This window comes from Ailuropoda melanoleuca, chromosome 8, assembly GCF_002007445.2.
Source record: "Ailuropoda melanoleuca isolate Jingjing chromosome 8, ASM200744v2, whole genome shotgun sequence".
Lineage (NCBI taxonomy): Eukaryota > Metazoa > Chordata > Mammalia > Carnivora > Ursidae > Ailuropoda > Ailuropoda melanoleuca.
The window spans coordinates 87,275,020-87,296,898 of record NC_048225.1 but is presented as its reverse complement, the minus strand read 5'-3'; the positions used below and the strand labels follow the sequence as shown (position 1 = coordinate 87,296,898).

At 40.1% G+C, this 21,879-nt stretch overlaps 1 protein-coding gene across 1 annotated transcript in view; it reads left to right on the top strand.

Moving 5' to 3' along the window:
• The window catches only part of RGSL1 (regulator of G protein signaling like 1), a 163,130-nt gene that overhangs the window by 67,902 nt on the left and 73,349 nt on the right, over positions 1-21,879 (top strand). Inside the window, exons 5-12 of the mRNA XM_034666840.1 lie at positions 2,561-2,635; positions 7,199-7,328; positions 8,821-8,925; positions 10,144-10,305; positions 11,351-12,330; positions 16,345-16,407; positions 16,816-17,038; positions 19,793-19,900. Coding sequence (XP_034522731.1) covers positions 2,609-2,635; positions 7,199-7,328; positions 8,821-8,925; positions 10,144-10,305; positions 11,351-12,330; positions 16,345-16,407; positions 16,816-17,038; positions 19,793-19,900 — 1,798 coding nt within the window. The 5' untranslated portion in view covers positions 2,561-2,608. The remainder of the gene's footprint in view (positions 1-2,560; positions 2,636-7,198; positions 7,329-8,820; positions 8,926-10,143; positions 10,306-11,350; positions 12,331-16,344; positions 16,408-16,815; positions 17,039-19,792; positions 19,901-21,879) is intronic.

Genomic DNA, 21,879 nt, shown 5'->3' with positions numbered 1-21,879 from the left:
AGGTGGCTACCACTTCCCGGTGCCCTGACACAGCTCCCTCCCCCTTCTGTTTAGCTTCCAATATCTGTGCGCGGTTTCACGGCTCCCCGCTTCGTACCTCGATACTCAGCGCTGGAGATGTTCATTNTTTGTAGAGATCCAGATGTATCTTCCTGCGTCTCAGGCTGATTCCGTGGATGTTCCTGCAGGTCTGGTACCTATCCAGCTCAACTCAGGGGACCGGCTGAAAAAGGGGTCCCCTACTCCTCCGCCATCTTAACCCCACCTACCAAAGTCTTAACCATTTTTCAAATCTCTCCTTAAATCTTGTTCTTGAGAAATTCCTATCTTCTCCTAATCAGAACTTATTTCTCCCTGCCTTTGTGCCCCTTGGCACTTTGCAAACCTCTTGTGTTATATGGGTGTGTTTCTCCCACTTAATTGCGAGACTGTGCATTCCTGCAGGACAAGGACCTTGGATTATTTATTTTGCTCTGTTCTTCTTACCAGGTGTTTGGCACCTAGCACTTTTTGAGCTGTTGCCTGAAACCAAACGTGTATTTTCTTAGCCTGTGCAACTAAAATCTCAAACATCAAAATATTCTTAGATCCAAACCTAGACTGATCCCGTATCTTTTTTGGTTTAAGTTTTTGGTTATATCTTAAGGCTGGTGCCTTATAAACTGTGGCTCAGTGTGTCCTTTTCCATGGAACACTACCTGTTAAAAGGTAAAATCCCTACAACTGGGGAGAAAACACTTTGTACTACCTCACAAACATTTATTGGGTAGTTACTCTGTGCCAGCCAGTGGACTTGGTACTGGGGATGCGGGTACTAATGATGCCATCCCTGTTCTCAAGGAATTCCCGATCTAATGAGAGAGAGTAATATTTAAGGTGAGTGCAAAAAGGGTTCTGGGTGACATGGTAAGAGTGTCTAGAAGGCAGCAAGAGTCTAAGTGTATTAGACCTGGAGAGGCCACTCCTACCTGGTAGGTCAGGAAAGACTTCAATGAATAGGTGACACAAGACAAGTCTTTAAAGAAGATGACATATTTGACGATTGGCTGGGGAAGAAAATGGGGAGAAAAATGTGGATAAAGAGGTAGGAGGAAAAAACAGGGGTGGGGGGATGGATAGACACCATTCCCTTCTTACAGGTGGATCTCAGAAGTTAAATGACTTGCCTAAGAACATATGGCAAGTCTGGGGAAGTTCTGGGACCTGACCAGGTTTTGAGGCTTTATACCTGACATGTTTTCCACGTCAGCCTCATGCCCTCTGTGGTACAAATGTCACATGGTGAAACTGCTTCCATGCACTACTCCCACATAATCTCATGACTCCATAGCCCTACCACACATCTTATAAAGGCAACTTCACATGCCAGGCAGGGCTGTCATGTCAAAACCTGAGTGCAGAGCAGAGAGGGGTCACTAAGGACTGAGCCTCCTTCAAGGCTGATATTTGTAAGGTACAATCAGTACCATTGCCTTCCTTTTATATCTCATAACCAAGGACAAAGGGGAGAGAGGTAAGGGCCTCAGACTGACAAAATTTGGGGCTGATAGTCTTGGGGAGATGGACAAGCTGACATAATGTGCTAAGAGTACAGCCAGGAGTTGGGGCTTCAGCCCCTCTAGTTTATCACAAATGATATGGGGATACTTTGAGACATGTTGGTGCCTATGGTGAGACTGCTAAGCTTAGATACCTGTAAACATAGAAGCCCTTGCCAATTAGTCTCAAAGCTGGTTGCCTAGGTCACAGTCTCTTCTCCAGGACAGTAACATAGAATTATCTATCAATTTTGGATACTCTTAATGCCCCCACTAAGTAATTTGTACCCCTAATCCTCATATCCGTAAGCCCCTCTACTTTCTCCAGTTCAAGAGTTTAGGCAAATCCAAAGCTGTTTCTCTTTATAAAAAGGCTTCAAGTCTTTGCTCTAACTCTCTAAATCCAAGCAGAAATGAATAATGCAGGGCTCCTGGGTGCCTCAGTTGGTTGAGTGTCCAACTCTTGGTTGTAGCTCAGGTCATGATCTCAGGGTCCTAGGATCGAGCCCCGCATCAGGCTCTGCAATCAGTGGGGAGTCTACTGGAGGAGTCTGTCTCTCCCTCTCCCTCTACCCCAACCCTGCTCATGTGTTCTCTCTCTTTCTCTCTCAAATAAATAGATAAATCTTAAAAAAAAAAAAGAAAAGAAAGAAAGAAAGAAAGAAAGAAAGAAAGAAAGAAAGAAAGAAAGAAAGAAAGGAGTAATTCAGCAAGAGTAAATACCTTTTAATATCGTGGGCCTTGGTCTTTGTACACAGACAAGATAACTCCCAGGTTGGGGCAGGGCAGACCCAAAAGATTGATGAATCTTGCAGTTTAGTCTATTTTGGGTGTTTTCAAGGCAAGTTGATTTAGGGGTATGAATTTAAGAGTTAATGTCCCTTGAAATAGGAAATCAGTGGAACCCCCTTCCCTTGTAGCTGCAGTTGGACTGTGACATATTTGTGAAGAGAAGCTCTACCTCTTTGGCTATTTCCTAGCTTTTTTTGTTTGTTTGTTTTGTTTTGTTTTGTTTTTTGCAGGTCTTTGGTCAGACACCATTTTATACTGTTGAAAATTCACAGTGGAGCATGTGGCCAGAAATACCTTATGACTTGGTAAGATTCTTGAATGGCAGAGCATTTGGGATGGGGAGAGAGGGAGCTAAATTGGAAGTTTGAATTGAGAGATGGAGAAATAAAAGGAAGAGGAGGCCCAGAGGGTGACACTGGAAGAAACTCTAAAGCAGATGAGTAGGACCTTGAAAACAGCATCAAGCCAAGTAGACATTTCTCCTTTTTGTGTTTTTACCACTTGGGCAGACAATTGCTGGTGAATTATCGCCTCTATATTCTAGTCTAGTCAGCAAATGATATCTATCTTTCACAGCCACTGTGATTATTGGGTAGCAAATGTTTGGAACACCATTTAGAAGAACTCTGGGGCTGCACCTAGTCAAGAAAGAGTCTGAGAATTGATTGGCAATGCCTGCCATGATAGGAAGGAAGTGGCAACCCATGGGCCACATAGTGATTATTTGCATTATAAGTTAAAGCTTAAGGTAAAGTGCCACTCTGAAATTCCTAATGATTACCTTATGATTCTCTTTCAGAAACATGTCTTTCTCCCAATCTTTTTATCTCTTTATGTTTTCCTTGTCCGTTGTCTTTCTCTTCTCCTTTTCCCCCTTCCTGTTCTCCTCTTCCACTACATACACCTTAGACTTACCAAGGCCTTCTGCATGCTGTACTAGTGGCATGTGGGATCAGAAAGATCACTCTAAGTCATACTCACAAGATTTTGTTTTTCTCTGAAACCTGGAGAGCTGAGAAAGACACTCCCCTCTGATTCTTATATTTGATTTCCCTAGGAAAACCCTGAAACTTAAAATCTTTATTTTCTTGATGAAATAACCATCAAACACCACAGAAATACAAAGACTTATGAGAGACTACTATGAAAAATTATATGCCAAAAAATTGGACAACCCAGAAGAAATGGGTAAATTCATAGAAACATACAATTTCTAAAACTGAATCAGGAAGAAATAGAAAATCTTAACAGAACAATTACTAGTAATGAAATTGAATTGGTGGTCAGAAAATTTCCAAATATTATTTAAAAAAAAGAAAAGAAAAGAAAAGAAAATTTCCAGCAATCAAAAGACCAGAATCAGATGGATTCACAGGTGAATACTACCAAAGATTTAAAGAAGAGTTAATACCTATTCTCCTCAAACTATTCTAAAAAATAGAAGAGGAGGGAAAGTTTCCAAATACCTTCTACAAGGCCAGCATTACCCTGATACTAAAACTATACAAAGACACTACAAAAAGGGAGAACTACAGGCCAATATCTCTGATGAATATAGATGTAAAACTCCTCAACAAAATATTAGCAAACTGAAATCAGCAATACATTAAAAGGATCATTTACTAGGCTCAAGTGGGATTTATTTTGTGACTGCAAGGATGGTTCATTGTTTGCAAATCAATCAACATGATATACCACATTAACAAAATGAAGGATAAAAATCACATGATAATCTTAATAGATGCAGAAAACACATTTGACAAAATTCAACATTCATTCATGATAAAAACTCTCAACAAAGTGGGTTTAAAAGGAACATACCTCAACATAATAAAGGCAGTATATGACAAACTCACAGCTAACATCATACTCAATGATGAAAAATTGAGAGCTTTTCCTCTAAGATCAGAAATAAGACAAGAATGTCTACTCTTACTACTTTTATTTAACATAGTACTGGAAGTCCTAACCACAGCAATCAGATTAAAACAAAAAAAAAAAAGGCATCCAAATTAGTAAAGAAGAAGTAAAATTCCCTATTTGCAGATGACATGATACATATGAAGCCCTAAAGACTCTGTCAAAAAAATGTTAGAAGTAATAAATGGATTCTGTAAAGTTGCAGGATACACAATTAACAAACAGAAATCTGTTCTGTTTCTATGCACTAATAGTGAAATAGCAGAAAGATAAATTAAGAAAACAAATGCATTTACAATTGCACCTAAAAGGATAAGATACCTAGAAATAAATTTAACCAAGCAGGTGAAAGACCTATACTTTAAAAACTATAAAACACTGATGAAAGAAATTCAAGATGACACAAACAAGTGGAAAGAAATACCATGCTCGTGGATTGGAAGAATTAATATTATCAAAAGGTCCATACTACCCAAAGCAATCTACAGATTCAATGCAATCCCTATCAAAATACTAATAGTATTTTTACAGAACTGGAACAAATAATCCTAAAATTTGTGTAGAAACACAAAGACTCCAGAAAGCCAAAGCAATCTGGCAAATAAGAACAAAGCTGAAGGTATCAAAATCCTAGATTTTAAAATATACTACAAAGCTATAAAAATCAAAACAGTATTGCACTGACACAAAAATATACACATAGATCAATGTGGGTTGGGTAGATCTATGGATAAATCTATCCATAGGTCTATCCACAGGACACAGAGCCCAGAAATAAACCCACACTAATATGATCAATTAATCTATGACAAAGGAGGGAAGAAAATACAATGGGGGAGAAGATAGTCTCTTCAATAAATAACGTTGAAAAAACTGGACAGCTACATGCAAATGAATGAAACCACTTTCTTATACCATACACAAAAATCAACTCAAAATGGATTAAAGCCCTAAATGTGAGACCTGAAACCATAAAAATCCTGAAAGAAAGAATAGGCAGTAATCTTTTTGACATCAGCCTTAGCAACATATTTGTGAATATGTCTCCTCAGGCAAGGGAAACAAAAGGAAAAATAAATTCTTGAGTCTACACCAAAATAAACACCATTTGCACATCAAAGGAAACCATCAGGAAACAAAAGGGCAACTAGTGAAAGAAGATATTTGGAGGGGCGCCTGGGTGGCACAGCGGTTAAGCGTCTGCCTTCGGCTCAGGGCGTGATCCCGGTGTTACGGGATCGAGCCCCACATCAGGCTCTTCTGCTATGAGCCTGCTTCTTCCTCTCCCACTCCCCCTGCTTGTGTTCCCTCTCTCACTGGCTGTCTCTATCTCTGTCAAATGAATAAATAAAATCTTTAAAAAAAAAAAAAGATATTTGGAAGTGATATATATATAAGAAAGGGTTAATATCCAAAAAATAGAAAGAACTATACAACTCAACACCAAAAATAAATCCAATTAAAAATGAGCAGAAGACCTGAATAGACATTTTTTCCAAAAAAAGATATACAGATGGGGGTGCCTGGGTGGCTCAGTCAGTTAAACATTGGACTCATGATTTTGGCTCAGGTCATGATCTCGGGATGTAAGATCAAGACCTGTGTAGGGCTCTGCACTCAGCGTGGAGTCTGCTTGAGTTTGTCTGCCATCCTCTCTCCTTCTGCCCCATCCCCTGCTTGTGCTCTCTCTCTCTCTCATTAAAATAAATAAATACAATCTTAAAAAAAATATGTACAGATCACCAACGTACACATTAAAAGATGTTCAATATCATGAATCATCAAGAAAATGTAAATCAAAACCACACTGAGATACCACCTTATACCTGTCAGAATGACAAGAAGTAACAAGTGTTGGTGAAGATGTGGAGAAAAGGGAACCCTCATTCGCTGTTGATGAGAATGTAAATTGGTGCAACCACTGTGGAAAACAGTATGGAGAGTCCTCAAAAAATTAAAAATAGAACTGCAATAAAATCCAGTAATTCCACTACTGGGGATTTACCCAAAGAAAATGAAAATACTAATTTGAAAAGATATATCCACACCTATGTTAATGCATTATTTACAATATCCAAAATATGAAAACACCCCAAGTGTCCATCGATAGATGAATGGATAAAGAAGATGTAGTGTATATATACACACAAACTGGTGGTTGCCAGTTAGGAAGTGGATGGGGGGATGAAAAAAATGGGTGAAGAGAAGTGAAAGCTACAAGTAAAAAGAAAAATTATATTCTTCTTCCTTCTCTAGTGGCTCAATCCCTCAGGGATCCAACCTGTACTCTAAATGATGTTAAGTGTGAGTCTTTGTGTCTTTTTGTACATGTTGTGCATTTGATATGGGTTAGGAACTTGTGAGAAATTTTAAGTGTGCTTACAAAGGAGCAAGTTGAATAGAGTTATGACTTGATACCACAGATCAAAATCTCTTCTACTTCTGTCTAGCAAGACTTAGATCTTTTCTTAAACAACTTGACTCAGAAATAAGAAAAAAAAAATTTTTTTTTAAAGACTTTATTTATTTATTTGACAGAGATAGAGACAGCCAGCGAGAGAGGGAACACAAGCAGGGGGAGTGGGAGAGGAAGAAGCAGGCTCATAGCAGAGGAGCCTGATGTGGGGCTCGATCCCATCACGCCAGGATCACGCCCTGAGCCGAAGGCAGAAGCTTAACCGCTGTGCCACCCAGGCGCCCCAGAAATAAGAAAAAATTTTAATGAAAGACTAAGGCTTTTCTTTTCCTACCAATTCATTCACTCCTTTGAGAGCCTCAGCTGAAGTCATCAATTCCCTTAGATACTATTTTTAATCAACATACCTCTGCTGTGGGCCAGATACTGCAGGTATGAAGTTATTTATTGCCCCTTGCTAAGCTGCATTTCTTAACAGTTCAGTTCCATTTCTCTTTTTCTGTTCCTATTTTTCTTTTTTTTTGGATTCCAGGATGCAAAGTACAAAGGATTATTGACCTGGTTGGAAAAGTACCGCCTACCTTTCTTCTGTAAAACCAACTTGTGTTTCCATTACATTCTCTGTCAAGAGCTCATCAGTTTCATTAACTCCCCAGAAGGAGGTAAGCATGAGAGTGTGTGTGTGGAGAAATATGGGAAACCAGGCTGCATAATGATCCTGTGCCTGTTAGTTCCATAGTAAGGTACAAATACTGCCCACTTTTGTAGCCTTAGATGTGAGGGTGTCTCAGCTTGTACTGCAGCAGTAGGTGAAATCTTAGGCTGAAAAATTGGTACCTAGAGCAATAAGCAGGAATCAGATAGGTTGTGTATATTAGCTGTCTCACTGCAGCCGGAAATAAGAGAATTACTGGTGGACACACAACATGGCAAAATTGCCTAAAATATATCCAGAATCAAACATAGGTCACCACCATCGTTGCTACCATCTGGTCTAAACCACTGTCATTTCTCTCCTGCCTACTGAAATCATCTCTTAATTAATCTTCTTGCTTCTTCTCTTGTTCTCCTGCTCACAGCAGCCAGAGAGAGCCTTTTAAAACTTAATTCAGATCATGTCACTCCTCTGCTCACTGTTCCATACCCCCACCAATGGCTCCTGTCTCAGTGTAAAATCCAATGCCCCTACAATGGCCTTCAGGGTCCTAAAGATGTGGTTCCATTACTTTTAGGACCTCATCTACTCCTACTCCCCCCACCTTGCTTACTCCATTTCAGTTATACTTGACCTGCTTGCAGTTCCTTAAACATGCTGGACACATTCTCACTTCAAGGCTTTGCATTGACTGCTCACTCTGCCTGGAATGTTCTTTCTCCATATATCCACATTGGCTCCCTCTCTCACCTCTTCAGATTCCTGTGCAAATCTCACGTCCTCTGTGGAGGCTACCCTGATGACCTTAATGTCCACTCATGAAATTCTTGCCCTAGCACTCCCAACCCCCTTTACCTTCTCTTATTTTTCATTTTTTCCTGTAGTGCTTATAACGTTCAACCTTACCAGATAATGTATTTACTATGCTTATTGCTTATTATCTGTCTCCTTCACCAAATGTAAGCTCCTTGAGGGCAGGGATTTTCTGTTTGCAGAGGTATCCCAAACACCTAGAATGGTTCTAAGTAGTAGACATGTAAAAAATATTTGTTGAAAGAATGAATTAGTAAAATTCCCATCTAGGGCTGAATTGATAATTTGACTCCCAGCTGCACCCTGGGGAAAGTCAAGATTCAGGAGATACCCCTGAGTAAAATGTAACAAAACACCCAATATACTCATCTCTTTCCTTCAAAATATATACATGTTTTGAGAAAACTGGATCAGCAAAATCACTGTCCGGTGGGGATTATAGAAGGCAAGAGGTCTTGGTCAGAGGTTGTGGGTTGTACTGTGTTTGTGGGTCCCTCGTATTATGCATGTCATTAGAGGGTCTGTTTCCTACCTTCAAAAGCACCACATACACATAAACAGCTCATCTAACTGGCCACTATTTTTCCTCACTCACTCTTACTGAATGGGGATCTAGCTATGCAAGGTGCTGGAGGAACAGCTCATTCTCTCTCTCTTTATCTCTCATCATGGACTTTTCCTGGCAGCCAAGATGATGAGATGGAGAAAAGCAGACCAGTGGCTACTCCATAAGTGCATTGGTGGGGTCAGAGGGATGTGGCGCTTCTGTACCTACCTCAACAGCAGCATAGGTATGTTCTTGGAGTGGTTTCTGGAGCCTTTGCAAGTTCTTAACAGCTTCCAGGATGCCCCAGAGCACTTATTGATAGTAATGTATGTATATGGGAAATGCAATGTTTTATATTGTTGTCTTTGAAAATGGGTCCACGGTGTAGGTTAGGGCAAAAGCAAGCAGAGTGCCGTTCTTTTATTCATCCATTCATCCATTCATTTAACAGTGTTTGTTGAGCACCACTGTATGGCAGCCACCGTGAACAAAAGCCATAAATCCCCACTTAATAAAGCTGCCACAATGGTGGGGAAACAGACAAGGAACAAGTAAATAAACAAATCCATATGAGTGCACAAGTGTTGGGATGCAATGCTTTTTGTTCTGTTGGGTCCAGTGGTTGATGAGGGCTGGGAGGTCAGCAGCCAGCTGGCTGACACTCCAGTTCAGCAACGTTAAGTTTCATCTAAGGACAAGCCCTAGTTTAAGGGTGAAATCCTGTATTTCCAGGGAGCAGATAGGGAAGAACTAGACAGACTATCTTTTAGTTTGTCACTCAGACTCCAGCCCTGGCAAAGTTGTGAAGCAAGGAATGTAGTCTTTCGCACCTTTGGGCTCCATTATTATTCTCCTGGCTGCTCTTGGTCCATGGTATAGCAAATGTTCTTTTTAGTTCTCATCTTCATTTTTTTTTTTTGGGATAAAACTCAAATATCTCCTGATCCATCCTCAGAGTCTTTCAGTTTTCCCCAAAGTGACAGTTTTTCTCACAACAACAACACAAGTCACAAAAGATCCCTATCCATTAAGTCCTTTTTCCCTACGCCTCCATCTGCCCCTACATTATGACATTACTAGAGATGATGCCTTAACCTAAAGAAATGACTAATGGTGATGTCGGATGCAGTTGAACAGGCTGGTGCTGGGGAGTGGTATCAGCTGCTACACCCAGATGCGACCACTGAAGGGGCAAGATTGGGCTGTAGCTCTGTGCTTACCTTTTCTTTTCTTTTCTTTTCTTAAGATTTTATTTATTTATTTGACAGAGAGAGAGAGACAGCCAGTGAGAGAGGGAACACAAGTAGGGGGAGTGGGAGAGGAAGAACCTGGCTCCTAGTGGAGCAGGGAGCCCTATGCAGGGCTTGATCCCAGGACCCTGGGATCATGCCCTGAGCTGAAGGCAGACACTTAATGACTGAGCCACCCAGGCGCCCCTGTGCTTACCCTTTCTAATCTGTAGGTGAAGAGCTGGTGGATTTCTGGATCCTTGCTGAGAAGATCTTGAGCATAGATGAGATGGACCTGGAAATGAGAGACCGCTATCTGTCCCTCCTCCTTGTGCTGAAGGCTACCCATCTACAGGAGGGCTCAAGAGTAGTAACTCTCTGCAACATGAACATCAGTAAGAATTATAAAACGTATCTGAACTAAAATCACTGGGGGATGTAACAAAGAAATCAATTCAGTGTCTGATATCACTCAGTCTCTTATTTTGCAGACTGCTACCCTCTCCATTTTCTATGTATCAGGGATGCCATTGGGAACCCTTAACAGGGAAGGGTTGCAAGAGACCAGTCATCCTTAAGCTTCTTCCTGAGATATTACTCACGAGTTAAGGTTGGTTGGAAAGAATGAGGAGGAATTGGGACAGGGTAATTAAACAGCTCCTGAATCTTCTGAGACTGAATGGCTTGTCTTTTTTAAAACTGAGATTCCCTAGAACAAACTACAGCTCACAGTGCATGTAGCCTATGAGCTAACAATGTTTTTATATTATTAAAGGGTTAAGGAAGAAGACTGTGCAGCAGAGCCTGTATATGGCTTTCAAAGACTAATATATTCACTCTCTGCCTTTTACAGGTTTGCCAGCCTCTTCTCTAGAACATCAAATTCGCCTAAATTTATTTATTTGTGTGTGTGTGTTTATTTATTTATTAAGTAAGGAGACATTCCTAACCCAAATATAAATGTGTTCCAGAAGATTTGCTGTTTGGGATTTGTCACATTCCTCTATTTATATAGATAATTGAGAATTTATGACATTAAAATCAGGGCTAGTAATGACTCCTTCAAATTATCCAGTCTAAACTCTTCCTCTAGGCAGATCTGACTCAGAAATCCCTTTCTTAAACATATTTTCTTGTGTTGTTTGCTTTTCTTTACAAGAGCATCCAGTTGTCTAAAAAATAATTCAAGGAATCCCATAAACTGGCTTATTTCTATGGGGAGGAAGGAAGGTAATCAGAGAAAGGGGTCACCTTTCCCTGAGAAAACCTTAAAAATGTGTCTATTATATATTTGTCCTGTCCACACCCCCAGGGTTACATGAAGAACAAATGAAATGCTATATACAATGACATTTGGAAAAATTCAAAAAACCGCTCCCAACATCATTCTCATTACCATCACTACATCATTTTCATCCTTCATGTCTCTTTTCTTTCCAGAGTCCCTCCTGAACCTCTCCATCTGGCATCCCAACCAGTCAACCACCAGGAGGGAGATCCTGAGCCACATGCAGAAAGTAGCTTTGTTCAAAATTCAGAGCTATTGGCTTCCCAACTTTTACACCCATGCCAGGACAATTATGGTCAAGGAGGAATCATGCCAAGGTCTGATGCAGGAATATGAGACTCGCCTGTGCACTGTTTGCTGTACTCACGTAGGAGGACTCCCTCTAAACATGAGCATCAAGAAGTCCCACCATCCCCAAAAGCAGTACTCGAGCAGGAGGGCCAAGAGGAGGATGTGGCAATTGATAGACCATGGCTCTACTCCGGAAATGGATACCAAGCCAGACACCAACATTATGCCGTCCCAGGAGATGTGTTCTCCAGAGAAGGACACATACAAATATAAATATATACAAATGCCTTCCCTGAAAATAACTTCTTCAAAAGAGAGAATAATCAGTTCCTTGGAAAAGGATATATTCTGTGCCAGGAAGTCCAACATGAAGAAGAAAGCCAAGAGCCACCTCCACATGGAAGGCCTCTTTGAGACAACTTTCTCTGCACACCTGAGGACTGTCACCCCCATCATCAGTCACTCCCCTGAGATGACAGTCAAGAAGGCCATCAAGCAAAGCATCTCCTTAGGATACACCCACTGGGCCTTGTGTGCTGATGCCTGTGCAGGGAGTCCCTTCCGGGACCACCTGAAAAAGCAGAATTTGAAAGTGGAGATCCAACTCCTGGACCTCTGGCAGGACCTGCACCATTTTCTCAGTGTCCTGATGAGTAACAGGAAGACTGGGAATGCCACCTTTCGTCACATACTGGGCAACCGAATTTGTGAGCTCTACCTAAATGAACAGATTGATCCATGCCTACCACTCAAATCACAAACCATTGAAGGCCTGAAGGAGATGCTGCCTTCTGGGGATATAAACCCCTGGATTCCCAGAGCCCAGAGCGAGATTTGCAAGGTAGGCCATGTCTCACAGAAATGGGTTAGTATCTGGAAGACTAGGTCAAGACTGACCAAAAATCCTATATGGTCACCTAGACTGGTTAAGTTAATGATATAAGTACCTACATGATTCTTCACATATTGAAGCCTTGGTTGATCTCTTAGGAAAAAGCTATACAAATTCCCAAGAAACAGGCAAAATTCAAAGTAGAATGGAAGTGGGCAAGTGGTCAACATCCACTTTTTATTTTTTCTTTAATTTCCCCTTATATGGAATCTCCCAAAACCATGAAACTCAGAGTATTCTACTAAGGGAAGTTCTAAGAATTCTGTTCCAAACATTATGCATTGAAATGCAGGGTAGACTAGACTAAACTAACCATCAAGGAAATGGCCAGTTGGCTGTGTCACTGTTCGGCTGTGTGTTCTTGAACAAACCCAAAGTCTAAATTCTTGAATTTCCCTCGGTCTCTTTGCCTCATATATAAAACAAGAATTGGGACAAAATCATATTTTGTCATTGTATTTGTGGACTTAATAAGTTTATAGATACATTGAGAATACTATACTGTAAAAGAAAATGGGTAGAGAGAAGTAGGTGTGAATCTGGAAGACAGAACATTAACTTAAAAATTGCCTTGGGTTCTAACCAAAGAGGGGAGGACTGAAAGAAGGTACTGAAGATGGCAGGAGTAAGGAGTTCCACAGACACTGAAAAATTTTACTACCTGGCCTTTTATGCACTGCTTTTAGGATGGGACAAGAGAGTTTACCAAGTGATGGACAAACTGAATTCTGAAGGAAACGCTAATACACTTTAATGAAAAACAATTATAGAGTGAAACCATATGATAATTGTCTTTTTGTGCTTGACTTATTTCACTTAGCATAATCCCCTCCAGTTCTATCCATGTCGATGCAAATGGTGGGTATTCATCCTTTCTGATGGCTGAGTAATATTCCATTGTATATATGGACCACATCTTCTTTATCCATTCATCTGTTGAAGGGTGTCTGAGCTCCTTCCACAGTTTGGCTATTGTGGACATTGCTGCTATGAACATTGGGGTGCAGGTGCCCCTTCGGATCACTACATTTGTAATCCATTGGGTAAATACCTAGTAGTGCAGTTTCTGGGTCATAGGGTAGCTCTGTTTTTTTTTTAAGTTGTTTTTATTATTATTATGGTCAATTAGCCAACGTATAGTACATCATTAGTTTTTGATGCAGTGTTCAACAATTCATTAGTTGCAAATAACAGCTCTATTTTTAACTTCTTAAAGAACCTTCATAATGTTTTCCTGAGTGGCTCTACCACCTTGCATTCCCACCATGAGTGTAAGAGGGTTCCCCTTTCTCTGCATTCTCGCCAACATTTGTTGTTTCCTGTCTTATTAATTTTAGCCATTCTGACTGGTGTGAGGTGGTATCTCATTGTGGTTTTGATTTGTATTTCCCTGATGCCAAGTGATGTGGAGCATTTTATCATGTGTCTGTTGGCCATTTGTATGTCTTCTTTGGAGAAATGTCTGTTCATATCTTCTGCCCATTTCTTGACTGGATTCTTTGTTTTTTGGGTGTTGAGTTTGATAAGTTCTTTATAGATCTTGGATACTAGCCCTTTATCTGATATGTCATTTGCAACTATCTTCTACTCTTCCGTAGGTTGCCTATTAGTTTTGTTGACTGTTTCCTTTGCTGTGCAGAAGCTTTTTATCTTGATTAAATCCCAATAGTTCACTTTTGTGTTTGTTTCCCTGGCCTTTGGAGATATGTCTAGTAAGAAGTTGTGGCCAAGGTTGAAGAGGTTGCTGCCTATGTTCTTCTGTAGAATTTTGATGATTCCTATTTCACATTTAGGTTTTTCATCCATTTCGAGTTTATCTTTGTGTATGGTGTAAGAAAATGATCTAGTTTCATTCTTCTACAGGTAGTTGTCCAATTTTCCCAGCACCATTTATTGAAGAGACTGTCCTTTTCCCATTGCATATTTTTTCCTGCTTTGTCAAAGATTAGTTGACCACAGAGTTGAGGGTCCATTTCTGGGTTCTCTATTCTGTTCCATTTATCTATGTGTCTGTTCTTTGCCAGAACCATACTGTCTTGATGATTATAGCTTTGTAATATAGATTGAAGTCCAACATTGTGATGCCACCAGCTTTGGTTTTCTTTTTCAACATTCCTCTGGCTATTTGGGGTCTTTTCTGGTTCCATACAAATTTTAGGATTATTTGTTTCAGTTCAGTTGCATTTCTATACACCAACAATGAAACAGAAGAAAGAGAAATTAAGGAATCAATCCCATTTACAATTGCACCAAAAACCATAAGATACTAGGAATAAACCTAACCAAAGAGGTAAAGGATCCATACTCTAAAAACTACGGAACACTTACGAAAGAAATTGAGGAAGACACAAAATGGAAAAACATTCCATGCTTATGGATTGGAAGGATAAATACTGTTAAAATAGCTATACTACCCAGAGCAATCTACACATTCAATGAAATCCCTATCAAAATACCATTGACATTTTTCATAGATCAAATTTTTTAAAGTAATTATAGGTTTAGATATTGTTTTATTATATTTATTATTTATTACTATTACTTTGCTGCAAATCTGACTATTTCTTCTAATGGAAAATGCTTTATTTAGCATTGTTTATTAAGATACCAATTAGATCACTTATTCGCTAGTTATTAGAGTCATAAATCTTTTAAGCTAGAAGGAACATTAATAGGGTACTCACTTCATACATGTTTGTTTATTATTCATATTTAATATATATATTTAGAGATTATCCACTGGTCAATCACATCATATTATATATTGCTAATATTCAATCACTGAGCTGAATTTTCCCAGGAATATACTTCACTCCACTTCCCCAGCAGTCCAGGAGATCTGATGAAGTTACTAAAACTCATACTCTTCGACTCACCTTTTGGCAGCATGACCAAGGCAGTTTGTGGAAACAATCTTACATTCCTTAAAAATTACTGTTGTTGACTCATTCCCTGCAAAATAATGCTTACACTACTTAGCAAGGCATTTGAGTCCCTCATGTTTAGTCCCATCCAACCTTCACTGCCTTGTCCCTTGCCACTACCCCACCCCTATGCTCTTTGCAGGATGCTACAGCTTGCCCATGCTGGAGTACTCATCATTCTCAAATATGTCCTATCCCATCTCTGCCTTCGCTTAAGTTCTTCCTACTGCCTGGAATGCCCTCTACTCAACTTCCAAATAGTGAGCTCCTACTTATCCTGCAAAATGCAAATTCTGGTTTAAATTTCCTTGCCTCTATGAATTCTTTCTGGATTTCCTGGACTCTGCTCCCAAAGAACTTTGTTCACTCTTGTGCTGTAGCATATGGTATCCTGTGCTATTCATCATACTAGAAGGTGACTCCTTGGGTACAAGGTTTGTAGCATATTGATCTGTATATTCCCAGCCATTTGCATAGTACCTGGCAGATAGGAAGCCCTCAGAAACTATTTGTCAAATAAATGAATGAATAAAGGTGAGAGTACAGACAAATAAACCTAGCTAAGCACTAACTCTTAGGTTTTTTTGTTGTTATTGTTGTCTTCTGTTTGTTCTAATGTAATGAAATATTCTTCACAAGTAGGTAAGGTCTTCAAGTGGGAGATATTGAGAGAAGACACTTCAAAAAAGATCTTTGGTTTTCAGGACCATTTAGAGATGAAATGAGATTGTACTTTATATGGAAAAGAACAAGGAAGTATGAAGATGCCAAGTAATTGTCTTTCAGTAAATTGTTATTTTCTTAGGTAAATATCACTTACCATTCTCTGAGATTCAGAGAGAGACTGCACAAGCTGCCATATTCAGAGAGACATAGGTTGCCTCCTGGTGGGTCGTGGCTAATGTTTGCTGTTCCGTTATGTCTCCAAATTAGAGAATCCAGAATCTGCAGCCTGCTCTTCCCCCACATGAACACCAGGACAAGAGATACAGCAAACTGAGCATCACCTTATAATGCTTATGTCCTGTTTGGATTTCAGATGCTCAGCTCCTGTTATGATGAATTCCTGGTTGAAGAGGACTACTGGTTTCTCATTTTTACAGTAGGAGGGACTTTGAGTTGGGGAGGAATCATGAGGTTTTGGGAAGAAAAAAGAGCAACTGCTCTCTTAGAAGCCTTATTTGTCAAAGTAAATGAAATTTTTATTTTTCCTAAAGACTGCTGGGCATTGACATGATCCCCAATATTCTAAACATAAGCCTCAAGGAAAAAGACTCAAGTGCAATAGCTGATTGTGAAGAAGTCATGTTCATATGGAATTTCTCCCTTATAGAAATGGATTTGATTAGAAGAGGGTGGGGGTTGGTGTGGAAAGGAGCAATGGTTCTTAACAAAATGAAAGCAATCAGCATAAGTTCCTGTGACAAGGAGGCACAGCAGGACTAAGCTGTTAACAAAAATCTTGCTTCTTTTCTGGTTCCTATAGCAAATGCTCTTCCCCTTCTCTTAGACTCAAGCCAAGCTCACCAGCAGCAAATGGCATAAAAAAGGATCTATAAGTAAAGAAGAGGACATTCTTCTTTATAAGAGGTGTGAGGAATCCCTGGAGCTAAGCCAGGGTTTGGCTAACATGGAGAAAATGGATTCTATGCAGTGGCAAAAGATAGCTACTGAGGACCTGAGACAAGGCGGGTCTCTCCAGGTAGAACTAAAGTCTCCAGTGTTCCAAGCAGGTAAGTGCAGTCACCATAATTTTTTGACCCTAACATATAGGCAACTGGGAAATATTAATATTTAACATTTAGTGATAATTTACTGCATGTCAGTACTGTGCAATGCAAAGATTACCTCATTTGATCTTCAGAACAGCCTATGAAGTAAGTACTGAATACCTGCAGCACAGAGAGGTTAAGTGAGCTTCCCAAGGTCACAAAGTAAGTGGCAGAGCCAGGATCTGACTGACTGGCCGCTTAAGTTTGGCTAGACTCAAGCCCATCAAAGCATCAAGTTAGTTACAGAATAATTCATTTTTGTACATCAGATAACCATATTCCACCTTACTACCCCTCCTCCAGAGTCAGGTCCAAAGCATTTCTGTGAATATATTTTTAATAGCTACTCCTCTCTCCCAGCATAACATAGCAGCTCACTTAGGCGGTGGAAAGGAGTGCTTAGGAGTGCAAGGCTCTGCTGTCCCCGAGGACTGGGTTATATCCTAGGTCTACTAGTGACTATAAACTTGAGCAATGTATTTAACCTCTCTGTAAGCTCCAGTTTTCTCATCTTTAAAATGGGGCTAATCATAATAGGTTTGTTGTTTGTTGTGAAGACGCTCCAAGGTCACCTATGAAAGCTATTACCACGATGTTTGGCAATAAAGTTCGATAATGTTTGGCATTAATATCCAAATTGAACAAGCTGTTTTAATTATCTATGCTGAGGCAGTCAGACTACTGCAGTATTTCTCAAACTTCAACCCACGATAAACACATTTGACTTCAGGGAACGTGTACTTGTATATATGTGTGTGCATATATGTGGAAAAACATTTTCACAAAGCAATACTTACCCTTATTATATAAGATGATTTCCTCTAATATTCTCTATTCTATTTTATTCTATTTCATTTTGTAAAAGCTGGCAATGACAATTTTTCAACATATTATTGAGTCATGACCTGCACTTTTAAAAACACAGAAGAGGAATAAGCCAAAGTTTTGAAAATTCAGTTCCACTGCTCCCTTGCTCAGTGAGCCCAGGCGAGTTACTTCGTCTCTTTGAGCCTCATTTCTTCAACTACGGCATAGGGATAATGGCCCCAACTTGGTAGAATTGTTGAGGGGATTCGAGGCAATGCATTTACACAGCAAGCAGGCGCTCAATAAGTACTTGTTAGATTATACTAAAAAACATTCAACTTTTTTAAAACTTTGATGTACACTCCATATACAAAACAAGATGCCTCAAACGCTTGGCTCTCAGAGCCCTACTTGGGCATGAGTTATTTAAATCTAGCATGAACAAACCCTCTGTTTCATATCAGAGTTTCACCTTCTCTCTAAATCCTGAACATGCCAGAACCTGTCCCAGAAATCAAGAGAAAAATGGAAGAATGGCTGGTAAATTTCACTGTACGCATACTTGGCAACAGGCATTGCTTTGGTGGCCTTGGAGTGCCAGCAATGCCAGGAAGAGTGGGAACCACTCTCCACGAAGATGCTTCTTCCCTCCCCCAGCACACATCATTACTTCCTCCACCATTTATTTTTTTGAAATGCAAGTCTGACCTGATAGGGGTCCTCCTGTATATTTGCCCAACCCAGGGTCCTGACTCCCGGGTGGACTGATGCCTCCACTCAGGGTACACCATTAACTCACAGCGCATCAGAGATAGAATACTCTCGGCTTTCATATGGAGAAAATGAGTCTCTGAGAAGTGGAAAGACTTGGCCAAGGTTGCTTAGCAAAGGAGGGATTGGTCCAGGACTAGAAACCTGGATCTATTGCGGGAATGATCTACTCTTAAAACTTACAGCTAGATTCCCCTGGCTGAGAGATGATAATAATGACAACACTGACATAAGGACAACTAACATTTGTGGGTTCCTACCAGCATTCATCCTAGACTCCCACCAGTATAATCTTCAGAAATTACTGGACTGCCTTAGGAGAGTTTCTGAAGAACTGTGTATAATTAGACTTACTTTAAGCCCCAGAACTCACAACATGATTGAGTGTTTTCACCTTGGTAGGGGGTAGGGTGCTGCTTATCTGCATCTGTTGTCCAGTACATGACTAAAACTTCCCTTGATGCCTCAGCCTTCCTGACTCATCTTATTTTTGGATGCAAAAAGGTATTCCCTCTCAATTGATTGTGTATAGCTAGAAATAATATATGGCTATTTCTAGAAAAAATAATTCGCTCTCAAAAGACAATGATTTGCAACTGTTAATGATATTCACATATATGAACTGTCAATTCTGAAAGTAATTCTCAAAGACAGAGCCAAAAAAGAGAGAAAGTTTCTAAAATGTCATTTGCCATGTATTATCCCTGAGTGTATCAGAATCTTTGAAGCAGTAGGAGAATGTTTGAAATACATTTGCAATTCCTTCCCACAACAGATGGCTGCTTTTGAAAGGGGTCAATATTCATTTGGATAAATCACTTCTTGTATATGTGTTAACAATCAATACCTCTTTTGAAATCATATCTCATTTACCCTAGTATCCCTCAGGCAGAAAATCTCCATGGGTCAGGTATCCCCAAGAAGGGCAGAATCCTCCCATTCTGGAGAGGAGGGAAGGCTATATTTCCTTGCTTCTAATTTGGCTTGAGGAACTTATATTCCTTGTGTGAACATTTTGTTAAAACATTATTGTCTTACTTAAATAACATTTTAAAGGTAACACGTTCAATAAAAGCGTGTGAATCTTTGAACCAGAGTGCACAACCAGGCTCTATCCCTTTTTTCCCTACTTGATAGACATAGAGAAAATGTCCTTTGAGGAACTCTGCTATAAATTTCCAAAGGTGGCCATACAGAAGATCAGCGATGACTACAAAATATATTGTGAAAAAGCACCTAAAATAAGTAAGTGTTTACAACTCGGAGAGAGATTTGAGACAATCAGGTAAGAGAGTCTCCAACCACAAGAGGCACAAGCCAAGAGAGGAACCATGCTTCTTTTGAAATGAGGGGTGGTCAGGGGGGAATTACCATGTCTTTTTTTCTCCTACACAGCCACAGAAGGGTATTGTGAAACTGACAGGTAATTATAAATAAGTGATGGAGGTGATGAAAATTGTTAATTCCTAGCTTCTCACCTAGTTATCATTCTGGGGTTGTATAATGCAGATATGTCTTCTACCAAGTTTCTTAGAGTTGGAGATGTGTGGAAGGAGGTTTGTTGGTGTGTGTTCTTAGTAATAACCCCTTTAAAGACGTGAGGAAAGCAGAATTGGCAGAGGTAGGTGCTGAACTGCAAAGCAGTTACAGTAGACCTCAGCAGATCCCACAGAAGAAGCTTTAAAGCTAGGAAGGCCTTTCAGAGTTGTCCCTCACTGAGACAAAGGATTTTTTCATTTTTATTTATTTTATTTTATTTTATTTTATTATTTTACTTGTTTATTTTTTTATGTTCACATTGACTCATAAGGGATTTGGCTGCCTGTGGGGAGGTTATAACCTTGGGTCAGGCAGCACCCTTTGGCTGAGGCAATGCCCAGAGGGGACCTCAAATCTGAGCTGTCTGTAGCCAACACCCCAAACAGCTGGGAATGAGTGCTTTGGTCCTAAAAGGAGGATGTGAGCTGTGCGTCAGCTGTGCACCACACAGCTTTCTTGACTCTCTTTGTATGGAAATTTCACTCCATCTTGGAATTGCTACCCCAGGATTCTGGTTGGTTCCTTTTCCTAGGGAACGTAGCCTAGAAGGTCTGACTCACACTCCTATAGCTTCTCTGGAGACCACAACAAATACTCTTCTTCACCCTCCTTTGCTACCCATCCTAGAGTCCCTTTATTTTCAGCTAGTGTCTCTGCTGGTCTTGAGGGACTTAACGGGGAGGATCAGGGGCCTGAGCTCCCTGGTCATCATGACTTCTCAGGCTGTAGTTACTATGATTGACAATTTATCATCAAAATTGGGCAGCGGAATACCAAGAGTGACAAATGAATTGTCCACTGCCCCTGCTGTGTTACTGATGACCCTGATGATAAGAGTCAATTACCCTGTCAGTATAATAACTCCTTTCCTTGCTTGCTAGCCTCTTAGCCTAAGGAGTTTAAAGTGACTGAGTGCCTACTCCGTCCCTAGTAGAAGCATTCCCCCTCTGGGAACCGTAATATCCAGACCGGCACTCTCCAGTACGGGAGCCACTAGCATCATGTGGCCATTGAACACTTGAAATGTATCTGATACAAATAGGTTACACACAATACATATTATTAAAATTAATTTCATCCTTTTTTATTTTATCTTTTTAATGTGACCTCTAGAAAATCTAAAATTATATATATGATTCATGTTATATTTCAATTGGACAACACTGGTCTAGGCCCATGGAACCTAAAGTTGTAAGGATTAGAAATTTCCCTAAATAAATCATTGATGCTGATGTTAAATGGATCACTTCTACTTTTATATTGTCCCCATACCCATGTATTCTACTTACTGGAAACACAACACCTTATAATGGTCTTCAGTTTATCCTGGAGGATGATGTCCCATTTCCCAAGATCATAATCAAGCTGGTTTCACAGCTGCACCTTCAAGAAATGGCTCCATTTCTCTACCAGACCAGCAGCTCTCATAGTTGATAGAACTAGTGGCGCCTGGGTGGCACAGCGGTTAAGCGTCTGCCTTCAGCTCAGGGCGTGATCCTGGCGTTATGGGATCGAGCCCCACATCAGGCTCCTCCGTTATGAGCCTGCTTCTTCCTCTCCCACTCCCCCTGCTTGTGTTCCCTCTCTCGCTGGCTGTCTGTCTCTACCTCTGTCAAATAAATAAATAAAATCTTTAAAAAAGAAAAAAAGAACTAGTGGAACCCATCATCATATATCCACTGCCA